The 15,651-nt window shown below is 41.5% G+C and overlaps 1 protein-coding gene across 1 annotated transcript; it reads left to right on the top strand.

Moving 5' to 3' along the window:
• The first annotated feature begins 12,371 nt into the window (after positions 1-12,371).
• On the top strand, positions 12,372-15,196 carry LOC124082134 (E3 ubiquitin-protein ligase RNF6-like). The gene is made up of 2 exons (XM_046428587.2): positions 12,372-12,794; positions 12,959-15,196. Exons 1-2 carry the CDS (start codon positions 12,512-12,514, stop codon positions 14,719-14,721), a joined length of 2,046 nt encoding a protein of 681 aa, XP_046284543.1. The 5' UTR covers positions 12,372-12,511; the 3' UTR covers positions 14,722-15,196.
• Positions 15,197-15,651: the final 455 nt, after the last annotated feature.

The following is a 15,651-nucleotide window of genomic DNA, read 5'->3' as shown; positions in this document are numbered from 1 at the left end:
GCTCTAGGTGGTATCTAACCATAGACACGCAAGGTGGATGGATTGGGAGGAGGGGGCGGGTTCCAAACCCATGCCATGGTAGCCTTGACAGACGAAGAATTTCCTAAGACTCTGCTATGGCCCCCTATTTACACCTTTGTCTTTCGCACTGACAAACCTGGTTTGGCATTTTCCTCCAATAGCTTGCCTGCCAAAATAAGCTTCGCCGGAGGCAGAGAACCTTCCGCTGAAACAGGTGGGTGTGGGCTCCAGGAGCAGGTCCGAGGGGTGAGAGTCAGCGCACAGGCACGGGCAAGTCAGAGACAACCACACAGGAAGGAATCTGCCGCTAATAAAGCACGTATAGGAGATGATGAGCTATCCGTCATCGGGTGAGGGGGGGGGGTGCTTCATTTTTCTCGGATGACAAGTATTGCATTTTGTAATGTGGGGGACTCCTCCCTATACTGGCCAGCATTTCCAAGTGCAATTGAAGTTGCCAGGAATCTGGCTGAGATAAGGAGGGAGGGTGTACCTTGAGCTTTGACAAAGTCACAATATTGAATAAAAATGCAGAAATAGAATTTTTGGAACTTCTAAGTGCGAAACTTCACACAGTCTGCATTTCCAAAGAGATTTATAACTTGCGTGTGCCAGAAAGTTTAGATACATTTTTCCCAGTTAGCACATGGAGGATTCTTGATATTTCTCCATATGGATGAGAATATTCACCACAGAGTTTATAATTCCAACGTAGGAGAGTAGAGAAATGTAGAAAACCCATTTTTTAACTACTAGCTCATAATGTGGCTTATGCATATTTGGCATATTAAAATCAGAGGGAAAATCATGCAGAGAGCTATGAAATGCCTACATCTGTACTCAACAAAGTAATCACAGGGAAGGCTTGAATTTGCATCTATGAACTGACCTATTCATGCTTGATCTTGGTTTTGATGGTCATCCGTCTTATGGGAGAGAGAGTTTCACTGTGGAACATTCAAATGGGAGAATGGTGCTTTCCCATTCTACCCAACAACTGGCAGCATCCCGCACTTGCTACCAGGAATTATTTTTTAAGTCATTGTAAAGCTTACTACTGGTCTGTGAGTCTTAGTTACAAGTGCACCTGCAATGCGCACATCAAACTAATCATAATAAAATGGTAAGAACCTGTTTTTATTTCCTTGTGACAAAACTTAAAGAATTCACTTGCTTAACTAAAGAGAAGACCAACAAAGTGTTTCCCTTTAGATCTACCCTTCCAGGTTATCAATGAGTGAGTAGAGAGACAAAGTTTATCCTTCTCATGGATCTCAGGTCACTTCCTCCCAGTTACTTAGTGCTGAGAACAACTAGTGGAGAGGTTATGGCCTGAGTGAGTTATGAGTACCAGCATACTGCCACCCAGTCAAGCCTCAGGAGCACCTTGTCCAGGATAATAAGCATAACAGCTAAGCCCAGAGAAGAGAGAAGCTTGATTTAAAAAGCACACAGAGCTTTCTTACTAGAACCATTATCACTTTGACCAAAGTAATTAAAATATACCTTTATTTAACAGAGAGGATGTGTTGTAACTGTAAGCTCAGCTCAGATCCAAGGTTAGCAGGTCAGGGGGTTGGCCTAGTACAGGACTAAATGCATGCATGTAGAGGGAGCCACCTAGGGTCACACACAAACCCTCAGCCAGGTACTTGCCAATGCCCGTCCTCTCTAGGTGAGTCTCAGGTCCCTGATCCAGCACAACCTCCTCCCATGGACAGCTGCCAGCATGGATTCTCCCTGTCCTGAGGGGACCTGGACATCATCATTTTGCTAAAAAGAATTGCATTAGTACAGGAGCATAGAGCTCTTCACTACACTCAGCCCTTGGCCACTGTCAGATCCTTCAGGGCTAAGAAATATCTGTATGTGTATTTCTCCTTGATGTAAAAAATAGCAATAGCCTTTCAGAGCACAGGAGACTCAGGACATTCCAAAGGGAGTAGAAAAACTGTCAGATGGAAAGTCCCACAGCTCAGACCCCACAGTTACCTACCAGAGACCCCTGGGATGCAAGGAATTCAGGTTCTCCTAATCCAGAAGACTGAGCCACCCCCCCTTCACACACACAGCCCATATTCATACGCAATCACACACATACATACTGTCCTGGAACATCAATGCAGGAATGACTCAAAAGAAAGGTTTGCCTCTCAATGAATCACCAGCATCAATCCCTGCAGTACCCTGGTTTTCCTGGGAGGTCTGGTCCAGGTCTGGTCCTGTGGAGTCAATGAGATCATATCCCAGGGCAGGGTGGAGATCATCTCCCCAGGCTCTGACTCCAGCAGTGATGGCTCCTCTCTGCTCCCATCTACAGGTGGTTTGACTGCTGCGGTTCTACTCTTGCTGTTCTCTCTGCCTGAAATGTCCCTTTCTTCCCTCCACCAGGAAAAATCCTGCTCTTGCCAATACCCTCCACCTGCACTGCACTACTTAGCTCCTCACACCTGATGTTTCTATGTCTCTTGCCCAAAGGTCGTGGGATTCATGGGTTCTGTGTAGTTCTGCCTCCATTTGGAGGAGCCACCCCAACTCAGTCAGCATTCTTCCAAAGGAAAACGTTGGAGACACTGAGCTATTTCAAGGGCCATAGCACAACATCAAAACCCCTCTGAATGGGAAAAGGAAAAGATAAACTTTACTCTATCAGAAATGCCCTAATGTAAGCAGAGGCCTCTGTCAAAGATAAATCATACTTAATTTAACAAAATGTTAGCTCTGCACAAGCCACTGGACGTGGTGCCACGTAGTCCAGATCTGGACACATTGTGGCTGCTCTCCACCCAAATACCAGCAGACAGGGACCTCCCAAGTCACACCCAGAACCCAGCCTGTGGGAATGATGTAAGGGCTGCAGGCATTTCATACACACTTCGTCATCCGTGGTCTGGTCATGGATGCGACAGGGATGGAAACAGCTCCAATTCATGTAGCTCATATTTAATCAGGGGAGAAAGATGATAAACAGCATATAGATAAAAATGGAATATGACTTCAGCTAGGTACGTGCTATCTGAACACAGCTAAGGGGACTAGCTGTACCCAGCTAAGGTCAGAGGTAATAGAGACATCTTTTCTGCCACACCAACATTTAGGCAGTGACCTCCTGAGTGATCTGGGAGAGTGATTTCAAGAACAAGAGCAATTCCAGGTAGAGTGCACAGCAATAAAACATTTCAAGGTGGAATAGACTCAGTAAATTGGAGAGGCAGCAAAAAGGTCCATGTCCTGAAGCAGAGGAGCAAGGAACGAGCCTAGGTAGGATCCTTGCCAGCTGCTCCTCTTGCCCATGGCTGTGAAGAAGGTCCTGAAGGGTCTGGCAGGCATGGCCTCCCTGCAGAGCTTTGTATTCTCTCCTGGTGTGGTACACAAGGGTCTCATCATCCTGAGTCTCCAATCCTTATCTGCAAAGTTGAAGGCAAACCATTTCTTCTAGGTTGCTGACTTGTAGTACTACTTAATAACAACACACACACACACACACACACACACAAAGTGGGTGGAGCATTTTGTCCTTCCTGACCGTCCAGTCTAAAGTTGCCCTGCTGGAGCTATCATGGTTAGTAAACAAAAGTCAAGCTGCCTTCCCGTTCCACCTGCCCAGCTCTGTGAGGTCTCTGAGGAAGGCTGCTGCGTCTCAGCCCTTCTAGGAGGTTTACATGGTACTTTGGGATCCTTCTGGACTTGACGTGTTATGTAAATTTAAGTGCATTATCATTAATCTCAGCATACATTTCTCCTGCTCTTCAGGCGCCAGGTTAGTGTAATGATGCAGCTGCTGCGAGACAGGGAAAGAAACTGAATGCAGGGAAAACCACAGCCCTAGGGGGAAAGAAAGACACACACACACACACACACACACACATGCCTCCAGCCAATTCCCAAGTTCAGAAAGTTGTGTTTCTCTGGCATCTCCCTGTCAAGACCAACCTTCACTACAGGAGGAAAAATACGAAGACTTCATCAATACCTAAATACCGTGGAATTTTCCCATGTCTAACATGAAACTTGGGTAATCATGTGATCATTAAGAAGAGTCTCTCAACAACTATCTTACTTTCTGGCTCTGGCTTAGGTTGAAATGAACACACACACATGTGCATATATGTATACAGTATGTGCATCTACATATATAGACTTATATATAAATCTACAATTGTATAGCTAATTTTATCCCCCATTATATAAAATATCTGTGTGTGTGTGTGTGTGTGTGTGTGTGTTGTGCTGGGGATTGAACCCAGGGCCTTGGGCATGCTAGGCAAGCAATCTATCAACTGAGCAATATCCCCAGCCCCCCATTATATAAAATATATTAAAATATTTTAATTCCTCAAGTCCTAACGTGTATCTGAATCATTTTGTATCCTGGTATAACTTTCATCTCCACCCACTTCCACCCCACTTCAACTACCCTATACAGTCACATACATCTATGCACACACATACAAGTGTGCACATTCAAACAGATATATATACACACACACACATGCACATGTGCATACACACACATGTGCACACACACATGTGCACACACATGCAGATATGCACATACACAGATGTGCACACATGCACATCACATGCATTAGCACACTGGAAGCCCCTAGGGAGAGCCCATTCTGCCGGCTCCTTTCCATTCCCTTCCTTCCCACTTCAATGCACCAGTTCATTTCTTCAGGCCTTTCTATGTTAAGCTAATGTGACAAATTAATCTCTGATAAAATGCTAGTAACTTTGTTGTGTTTTCCAAACACATTGATATGTGCCAATAGGGCTCCTTAAAGCTTGGACCTAAAGACCTAAGTCATTTCTGCAATTTCTGTACTAAAAAGAGCATGTGGGGGCAGGATGTCCCGAGATGTTCCTCACGTCAGGATCGTGCCTGGCTGGAGCTGCAGCCAGGAGGGTTTGCGTGTAAGCCTGACCCAGGCTGTGCCCTATAAAACTTAATCCACTCAGTGACTAGGGGTGGGGAGTATGTGCAAATAAAACGAAACAGGAATCATTTGGGTCTTATTTCCCCCACACTGGCACTCTGAGGGAACGGGCGTGCTTCACGCCTCCCAGTAATCCAGCTTTAGGAGGAAAAAAGAAGACTCCCCTCGAGTGGAAAAACCTACCTGTGGCCATAATGATTTAGTAGGTGCCAGTCTAACCTGAAATAATAAATATCATTATGATGTCACTGTCTCACTGCTCATTTTTAGAGTCTCTGGATCTTTCTTCCAAAAACACAAGCTTATGAATAGGACTCTGTGGTGCCTGACATGTCTTTTATGGGTCAGTGCCGTCGTGGTGGCTGGGCCATGGAGAGAGACTTTACAAGACCCTCTCTGGCACGTCTCGCGATAGCCAGTTGGCCGTCCTGCCACTGCACTAACCCAAGTCAGACTTCAAAGAGCCACATCAAGAATTCAGGCTTGCTGCAGTGAGTTGTGTCACTGCCACCAGAGCCTGCCTGTCTCAATGTAGAGAACAGTTTCCTCTGTCCCTGAGACACCTAAGAAAAGCTCCTTCTGCCCCTGGGACAAGGACCCCAAAGTACTCTATAAACCTACAAGAAGGGCTGAGATGCAGCAGAAGCCCAGGCATTGGCATGACCTAAAAACATACCATTTGCTCTCACCTCCATTTTTCTGAATGTTGTAACATTCTGCACACATGTTCCACAGAAAGTAACGAGGGACAAAATACAAAAGCTGAATTTCTGATAAGCAATTTCTACTTTCAGGGAAACATCTTTGGAGGAGCGCACAAAAATAAGGAAAGTGGAAAATATGAGAAATCTGGGAGAAAAGAGGTGAAGAAAAGTGTAATAGTATATAACATTAATCAGCTCAGTATTAGTACACAAGAAGTAATCAGCCCTAAGTGGAGGCACCAGTTGAGTTTAGCTGGATGCATCACATTGAGAGTCCAGGAGACTGGTCACCTTTCTTCTCTGCTGAAGGGTAAGAGTGCCAGGTACAGTGCAGGACCCGGGGCATTTTTCTTAAAGCACATTTGAAGAATGCTCCATTCTCCTCCTCAACCATCCCTGTCAAGGGTCTTCGAGAGACAGCTGGCAGTGTAGATCAGTGGTAGAGCACTTGCTTACGAGGCACAAGGCCCTGGGTTCAATTCCCAGTGCAAAAAAAATAAAAATGTAGGGAAATTCCCTAAATCATCAAGGTATATTATATACCCTCTGCCTTCTTTAACAGCTAGAGCTGTCTGGACGCTCAGGGTGTTCCTTGCCAAAACCAATCTCTCCTCACCCTCCGATGATGTGCTCTCTTTTTCCCAGATTTATTGAGGTATAATTGGCAAATTAAAATTATACATATTTATGTATGCAACCAAATTATTTGATATACATATAAAATTTTAAGTGATTACCACAATCAAGCCATTGGGCACACTATCACCTCACATACACCTTTTTGTTGTTGTTGCTGTTCTTGTTGTTTTGGTTCGTTTCTTTGGTTTTTTGTTTGTTTGTTTGTTTCTTTTGTTTGTTTGTTTGTTTGTTTCATTGATGTCTTTCTCCCTCTTTATGCCAGTACCATACTGTTTGGACTAGTATTGCTTTACAATATATTTTGAAATCAAGAAATGTGAAGCCTCCAGCTTTGTTCTTCTTCCTTAAGATTCCTTTGTCTATTAAGGGTCTTTAGTGGTTCCATACACATTTTAGGATTGTTTTTTATATTTCTGAGAAAAACGACATTGGAATTTTGACAGGGATTAATGGAAGCAATAGATAACTTTGGAAAAGTTAGAGAATTTTGTAACGATCTTACTTCTCCCAATTCACAAACATGGAATGCCTTTCTATTTATTTGCATTATCTTCAATTTCTCTCATCAGTGATTTATAGCTTTCAGGGTAAGATCTTTCACCTCCTTGTTTAAACTTATTCTGAAGTATATTCTTCTTTTTTTTAAAGAGAGAGAGAGAGAGAGAGAGAGAGAGAGAGAGAGAGAGAGAGAGAGAATTTTTTTAATATTTATTTAGTTTTTAGTTTTTAGTTTTCGGTGGACACAACATCTTTGTTTGTATGTGGTGCTGAGGATCGAACCAGGACTGCATGCATGCCAGGCAAGCGCGCTACTGCTTGAGCCACATCCCCAGCCCATATTTTCTTCTTTTTGATGCTACTGTCATTGGAATTGTTTACTTAATTTCTTTTAGGTATTCATTGTTAATACATAGAAATACTACTGTATTTTGTATGCTCATCTTGTATCCTGCAACCTGACCTGATTCATTTATTAGTTTTTAACTGTTTTATGCTGGAGTCTTTTGTGTTTCCTACATATAAGATTATATTATCTGCAAATGGAGATAATTTTTTCTTAGTTTCTAATCTGTATGACTTTTACTTCTTTTTCTTAGCTAATCACTCTGGTAGGATTTCCAGTACTATGCTTAAAAGTATTGAGAGTGGGCATCTTTGTCTTTTCCTTGATATTAGAGGAAAAGCTTTGAGCAAATGGTATGGAATCCATACTGCTGAATATGTAGATGCAGTTCTGTCATACATGACATTTATTATTCTGAGGTTTATTTCTTCTGTACCTAATTTATGAAGAGTTTTATCATGAAAGAATGTTAAATTCTGTCAAGTGCTTTGGCTACACCTACTGAGATGATTATGTAATTTCTATCCCTCATTTTGTTAATGTAGTATATAATAATAATTGGCTTCCATATGTAGAACCATCCTTAAATCCTCGGGATAAATTTCACTTTACCATAGTGTATGAGCCTTTTAATGTAATGTTGGATTAAATTTGCTCATGTTTTATTAAAGATATTTGCATCTATGTTTATCATGAATGTTGGCCTATAATTTTGTTTTCTTTCTGGATTTAGTATCAGAGAATGCTGACCTCATAAAGTGAGTTTAGAAAGCATTCTATCCTGTTCAATCTTTTGAAATATCTTGAAAAGCATTGTCATAATTTTTTTAAATGCTTTCAAACTTTACCAATAAAGCCATCTGGTCCTGGGATTTTCTCAGTTGAAAGAATTTTGATTACTGCTTCAATCTCCTTATTCATTATTGGTCACCTCAGATTTTCTATTTCTTCATTATCCAGTCTTGATAGATTCTATGAATGTATATGTTTATTCTAGATCATCAAGTTCGTTGGCATGTCATTTTCATGGAATCATTATAATAGCTCTTCACTTCCTTGTGATTTTATTTATTTGATCTCTCTCTCTTTCCTTGGTTAGTCTAACTAAAATTTTGTTGACCTTTCCAAAATACAACTTTTAGTTGTGGTCTTTTCAACTGCTTTCCTAGTTTCTATTTCATGTATTTCTGCTCTATATTAATTCTCTCCTTCTGATAATTTTAGGTTTAGTTTGTTCTTTTTTTAGTTCCTTAAAGTGTTCATTAGGTTATTTATTTTAGATCATTCTTTTTTCTTAATGTAGGCAGTTATCAGTATAAACTTCACTCTTAGAACTGGTTTCGCTACATCCCGCAAGTTTTGGTATGTTATATTTCCATTGCATGGATGGGTGTGGCTCCTGCTGGGCCACTGGGCAGGCCCCTGAGCGAGCAAGACTGGCCCCAGACCATAGCTGAGAAGGGCTGGAGCCAAGTCACAAGGCTGCTTCAGGATCCACAGTAGGACTGAGCCAGCCCTCAGGAAACACGGGAGTGTCTTCCCTTCCCCACTCCACCATTCTTTAGGTGAACATTACTCTCCCAGACCCTGGTTGAGAGACTGGAGCTGGGTCCCAGGCTGCTTTATGATCCACAGACTGACCAAGGTCAGGGGCCCATTCTTAGAGAAATGAATGGGCATGGTTTCTTCCAGGTCCCTTGACTCTACAGATGGTGCTGGTGACAGAATTGGGGTCAAATGGGACTGTAGCCAAGTCCCTCAGAGTACTGGATTGTTTCTGTAGCCTGGACCATAGATGTCAAACCTGCCACCTGGGTGCAGTTCTACTTTTCAAAATGGCCCTTTAGTCTTGGGCTCCACCAGTTTTGCAACCTCCTACCTGGTTCTCAAAGCTCCCACAGAGGCAATCTAGCCATTGGATGGCTGCCAAATCTTTGCTCCTAGTGGGGCATATAACTCACCCTTATGGATTTTCCACCTCTCCTGTGATTCATCCCTACCTCTGCCAGTCATAGAGCTGCCCAGGGATCATGGAACCACAAACTTCCTACTCTTTCCCTGTCAGTCTCACCCAGGTGTCCTAAACTTCCTAGACTGAGATTATCTAGTCTTATCTGCCACATTCCAGGTGTTCTCTTGCATAAACTATTAATAAACAATATGTGACCAACTTCTGAATTAAGGAGATCATCCTTAATCAATTCACCTATGCCTCAGAAAACTCTATAGCAATAGACAGGTGCCGTGGCACATGCTTGTAATCCCAGCTACTCACAAGGCTGAGGCAGGAGAATCCCAAGTTCCAGGCCAACCTCAGCAACTTAGTGAGAGTGCCGTCTCAAAGGCAGGGGATGTATCTCAGTAGCTGAGCACAATTTCCAGTGCTGAAAGAAGGAGGAGGAGGAGGAGGAGGAAGAGGAGGAGGAGGAGGAGGAGAAGAAGAGAAGGAGGGAGAAGAGGAGGAGGGGGACAATGAAGATGAAAGAAAAGAGAAGGAAAGAAAAGTACCACAGCCGATATTCACAGTTGAAATCAGTATGGTATTTAAAGTATTCCTTTAAAATTGAGGCATTAAATCTTTGTGTAAGAAAATAACTCTTGACTCATAACACTGTATGAGAAAGTTAGATCTGACTTACATCACTTCCTCTAACAAAACATTTTGGAAGAGCACTGCCTGTCTTAAAAACTGGCTATATTTGAAAAACATTCGTGTGCTTTTTCTTCTGACATTTATATTCTCTAAAGTATTTCTAAGCAAAATACCTATTATAAGAAGTAAAAAAAAAATTAAAACTAGTTATGAAGTGAAAAGCACACCAGTAAAAAGATCACTTTTACCAAACCACGTCACTGTGACATAGAAGTTAAAAAGTCAGATTTGGAGGTGAAAAAAACATGACTATACAATACATTTAACTCTGAAGTTTCAGAATAAAATTCAAACAAACCCATGTAAATATTTTCACTATCATCAGCTCTATCATTAATAACAATATGGTTTCCTTTTATATGGCAATCCTTAAAATTCAATTTTAAATTATTGAATGTTTTCCTTTTTATAATGAATATATTTATTTTGTGCTTCCACCTAGAAGAAAAAAAATAATTGAGAAGAGCTATATTTTATAAACAAACAAGAGATTCTAAACTGATGCTGAAACTCATTTTGGAAGTCAGCCTAGCCTCAGGCTGATAGTCAGATCGGGATTTATCTACATGCAGTCTGAAATTTTGATAAGTGAGGGTATCGAGACGAACATACTAAAGCAAAGTACATGAGATTCGTATGTGTATTCATTTATGCACTTGATTTTACAGTTTCTAAGCATAATCAATGTCAGGTAATTTCTCATTTCTCGGTATCATACATGGTATAAAGGAAAGACCAGAATGCTATATTTCCAAAAGCAGATATCTTGTTTTATCCAGGACTTCTCCTTTCACGAGATACAGTGCTATCAACTTCAATTTAGAAAATAGTTCGACTGTTTCCAGGTTGGTGAAGGCACATTCCCCAACTTCCTCCAACCCTGGAGTTCCCCTTGGAAAATGTAAAAAAAAAATTTTGTTTTGCCTTTAATGCCCTGAAACCAAAGTAAATAATGCTACTATTTCATATCCTAAATTCCTCTTCATGCGTTATCATCAGCATGATAACTGTGAGTGGATTTTACATGCAGGCTGCTCTAACCTGTGACACAAGGAGAAGGAGCCTGTATCTAATTAATCAGCATGGGCTCCCTCTGCTGGTGAGTGGTGAAGACAAGAGCCCCTGAAGAACAACATGGGTGTAAATTTTTTAAAAAAGGAATTTTTATGCAAATGAATCAAATACAAAAATCATCAAAAGTTTCCAGACTTTTGAAGAGCCCTGGGATCTGCTTTTGCCTTCTTGATAAGCTAGTAAGTTAGCCTGTGCTACATTTTGTATCTTAACATCCCAGCAAAAGTCCATGTGCTAAGAGTTTGGCCCCCAGTATGGCACCGTTAGGAGACAGTGGAACCTTTAAGAAGTAGGGCCTAGGGAGAAGTCTCTGGTTGATTGGGGTTCACTTGAAGGGGACTGTGGGCTGCCAGTGTCTTCCCCTCTCTCTTGCTTCCGTGCCATGGGGTGAGCAGTTTTGCTCCACCATATATCCCTGTCATAACATGCTGCCTAACCACAGCTCCCCCCGCAATACAGGGCAAGTTGGTCATAGACTGAAATCCCCAAAACTTTGAACCAAAATATACCTTTCCCTTTATCAGTTATATGTCAATTATGTCACTGTAGTGACAGAAAATTGACAAACACAGCCCATGTTCCATGGTTGATGGTGGAAGACATGAAACTCCTGGATCAGAGACACGGATTTTATCACTCAGGCCATGCCACACAGTAGGAACATTTGCATGCATACTCCAGTTCCCTTCACCCCCAAACCCAAGAATTCACACGGAGAGGCCCAAATGGATGTTTTACACACAACAGTTTCAGCTCACAACTTAGGAACGCTGAGCTTGGGAAACCCACTATTGTTATGGCAAACAATAAGCAAGCCCACACTTTATCTTGGAGGGGAAAACTTACTCCACTCCCTTGCTCACTGCAAAGATAGCAGCCTAAGAACTGGCCCTTCGGAAGAGCAGTCGGGGCCTCACGTTCTTGGAATGTGTGGCAAGACTTGTAGAAGTATGAGAAACCCATGGGGAACTTTCCCAGTAAAGACTTTTTGATTATTATTGCTAATGAAGTTTCAAATACACTAAAATCACTGCAGAATATCTTTCTTCTTGATTTTGTAGATGATTTCTTTTTTTTTTTTTTAACTCTCTACCAAGTTGTCGGTTGCGCCTATTCCTCACTATAGAAGTAAAATTTCACCACCTTTCTTTAATTTTTTTTTCCTTTTTTTAAATTTTTTTTTCACCACCTTTTATTAAGGAGTAATGGGGAGTTTCTAGACGCACCGGCGAGCAGCGTGCGGCCCGGCAGCTGAGCTGCTCCCTCCCGCTGAGTGGGCAGCCTGGTGGTGGGAGACTGAGAGAAGACTTGAAACCGACCCTTCTTCATATTTTCCGCTTCGGCTGGACCACCCCGAGCTGCGGGACGTACTTCCGGCGCCTCTCAGTGGACGATTAGAGAGCACAGAGGCCTCTGGAGGCGCAGCGGCAGTCCCTCCCGCTCCCAGCCACGGCCTCTGACTCTCAGAAGACGGCCACCCACCCGCTGCAAATTTTTCTCTGGGCCGGAGACCCGGCCGCCCAGTTCGTAGAAAGACGGGCAGCTCTCAAAAAAGACACCAACAGCTGAAGGATGGATACCATTGCATATATTAAAAGCCTGTTGGAAGAAAAATAAGGGAGCCAGGACTCTCAGGATGAATCTGTCTAGATCCAGATCAGGTGACGGTGGTGAAGAAACCTCATCTCATCGTGAAAATGAGAGAAGATGGCAGCAAGAGCGTCTCCATAGAGAAGAAGCCTATTATCAATTTATTAATGAACGCAATGATGAAGATTATCGACTAATGAGAGAGCATAACCTTTTAGGCACCCCTGGAGAAATAACATCAGAAGAACTACAACAACGGTTAGAGGGAGTGAAGGAACAACTAGCATCGCAGCCTGATTTGAGAAATGGGACAAATAACAGAGTTTTAGGTGGACACAATATCTTTATTTTACATTTATATGGTGCTGAGGATCGAACCCAGTGCCTCCTGCATGCTAGGCGAGCGCTCTACCACTGAGCCACAACCCCAGCCCAAGAATGCATTTTATTATGTATAACAGCTGACATTTATTGAGTGCTTCTTGTATGCCAGACTCAGAAGTCCCTCGAGAAAGTTCAAATGAAGATGCTCTGCTAGAATGGTTGAACACCTTTCGTCGCACAGGAAATGCAACTCGAAGTGGACAAAATGGGAGCCAAACTTGGAGAGCTGTGAGTCGAACAAACCCAAACAGTGGAGAGTTTCGGTTTAGTCTGGAAATCCACATAAATCATGAGAATAGAGGATTTGAAATTAATGGAGAAGATTATTCAGGCATTCCACTTTCAGATATTAGCAGGGATCATACTAGCAATAGGCAAGAAAGATCAACTAGTCCTGTGGCTAGGCGAACAAGAAGCCAAACCTCCATGGATTTCAGTGGTAATAGTTCCACCATTACAAGGACAAGGCTTGGTTCAAGGGGGCAGAATTTAGTTGAAGGATCACTTTCAACACTGGGAAGGTTAAGGAATAGAATTGGGCGGGCAGTTGGCATTCCTAGAACTAGTGCTTCGCGTGCTAATTTTAATAATCACACAAACCAATCAGTTGGTAGTGAACTCAGGCAAAGGGAGGGGCAGAGATTTGGAGCAGCACATATTTGGGGAAATGGAGCTAGAACTAATGTCACAGTGAAAAATACAAACCAAAGATTAGAGCCAATAAGATTACGGTCTGCTTTCAGCAGTCGAAGCCGTTCACCAATTCAGAGACAGAGTGGCACTGCCTATCATAATTCCCAAAGGGAAAGTAAACCTTTGCAGCAAACAATTAGAAGGTCTGTGAGGAGGAGAAGTATAACTCGGGTCTTTGTAGAGCAAGATAGAGAACGCAGAGGTACTGTAAGTGCCCCATTCTCTAATTCAAGACTTGTGTCAAGAATAACAGTAGAAGAAGGAGAAGAATCCAGCAGATCCTCAACTGCTGTACAACGACATCCAACAATCACACTGGATCTTCAAGTGAGGAGAATTCGTCCTCAAGAAAATAGAGATCGGGATAGCATTGCAAATAGAACCCGCTCTAGAGTAGGGCTAGCAGAAAATACAGTCACTGTTGAAAGCAATAGTGGGGGCTTTCGCCGAACTATTTCTCGTTTAGAGCGGTCAGGTATTCGAACCTATGTTAGTACCATAACAGTTCCTCTTTGGAGGATTTCTGAGAATGAGCTTGTTGAGCCATCCTCAGTGGCTCTTCAGTCTATTTTAAGGCAGATCATGACTGGGTTTGGAGAATTAAGTTCTTTAATGGAGGCTGAGTCTGAGTCAGAGATTCAGAGAAATGGTCAGCATTTACCAGAGATGCATTCAGAACTGAGTAACTTAGGTACAGTTAATGAAAACAGCCAGCTCAGTGAAGGTTCCTCTCAAGACAGGGAAGCCCAAGAAGACAGCACTGAAATGCAAGCTGAAAATGAGACCACCCAGCCTCAGACTCAAAACAGTGACAGTAGAGGAGGCAGGCAGTTGCGAAATTCAAACAATTTAGTTGAAACTGGAACACTACCTATTCTTCGCCTTGCTCATTTCTTTTTACTAAATGAAGGTGATGATGATGATCGAATACGTGGTTTAACCAAAGAGCAGATAGACAATCTTTCCACCCGGAACTATGAGCATAATGGTATTGATAGTGAACTACGTAAAATCTGTAGTGTTTGTATCAGTGACTATGTAACTGGAAACAAGCTCAGGCAATTACCTTGCATGCATGAATTTCACATTCATTGTATTGACCCATGGCTCTCAGAGAATTGCACTTGTCCAATCTGTCGGCAGCCTGTTTTAGGATCCGGCACAGCAAATAATGGGTGAAATGATGGGATCTATTCAAATATTGTATTTTAATAGAGATGACTATTGAAGCATTCTTTTGTTGAGTTATTTGTGATGAGCTAACCAGGATGAAAAATAACAGATTATAGTTTGAACTATTTTTTGTGTGCTTTTTTAACTTGTTAAAAAGAGGAAATTTATATGAAATTTAAAATGCGAATGTTAAATTATCCAAAAGTCCAGAATAGTTAATATTGCTAGAACCAAATAACCTTTAAAATGTTTTTATTTTGGTAATTTTGTCATGCTAAGCACTTTTGTATCTGCACAATTCAGTAAGTTGAAAATCAGTCTTATTGTTAATACTACAGCAGACTTTTCTTGGATTTTTCAAGTTTCATAGGCTTAGTACTAAGTCAAGACATTGGTGTCTAAGCCTTTGAAAGAATGTTTGGCTGAATGTTTGCTAAATATAAATATTTAAGTTACTTGAAATGATAATTTAATACACAGTATACCTTGTGTGTGTATGTATATATATATATATATATAGATAGATAGATAGATAATTTTAAGATTAAAATGTCCAGTCTAAAAACTACAAGTTTGATTCTTATTTAAGCTTTTGGACTAATACTACATATGGCACAATGTTTACTATTGACAAGATCATCTCTGAGAAGATTAAGATATAATTCTGAAGTAAAGATAATTTACTGAAGCGTCTCTGACAATCTGACTTACTAGATAGCAAGCAATATTAATACTGAACAAGTATTTTTTATTCAGGAATGGGACATGGAAAATTTAGGTCATATAGATTATTTAACTTGAGTTCAGCCTTTTTGTGACTTTTTTGGAAGTGCAAATAATTCTTTGGATTAAGTATAAGGTATACAAGATGCATGGTTTTTTCAAATGTAGATTTTTTAAAAGTCTATTATAAAGAATCAAATGCATAGATAAAAT

Source organism: Marmota monax, unplaced genomic scaffold, assembly GCF_021218885.2.
Source record: "Marmota monax isolate L192 unplaced genomic scaffold, Marmota_monax_Labrador192_F-V1.1 WCK01_AAM20220418_F8-fsc00044, whole genome shotgun sequence".
In the NCBI taxonomy this organism is placed as follows: Eukaryota; Metazoa; Chordata; class Mammalia; order Rodentia; family Sciuridae; genus Marmota; species Marmota monax.
The sequence above is the reverse complement of the archived record's forward strand: the minus strand, read 5'-3'. Positions and strand labels throughout refer to the sequence as shown.

Bases quoted from the DNA above. Each gene is read 5' to 3' on its own strand.
- LOC124082134 (XM_046428587.2), top strand. From the start codon at position 12,512: ATGAATCTGTCTAGATCCAGATCAGGTGACGGTGGTGAAGAAACCTCA. The intron at 12,795-12,958 runs GTGGACACAATA...CTTGTATGCCAG, and splicing joins GACAAATAACAGAGTTTTAG to ACTCAGAAGTCCCTCGAGAA.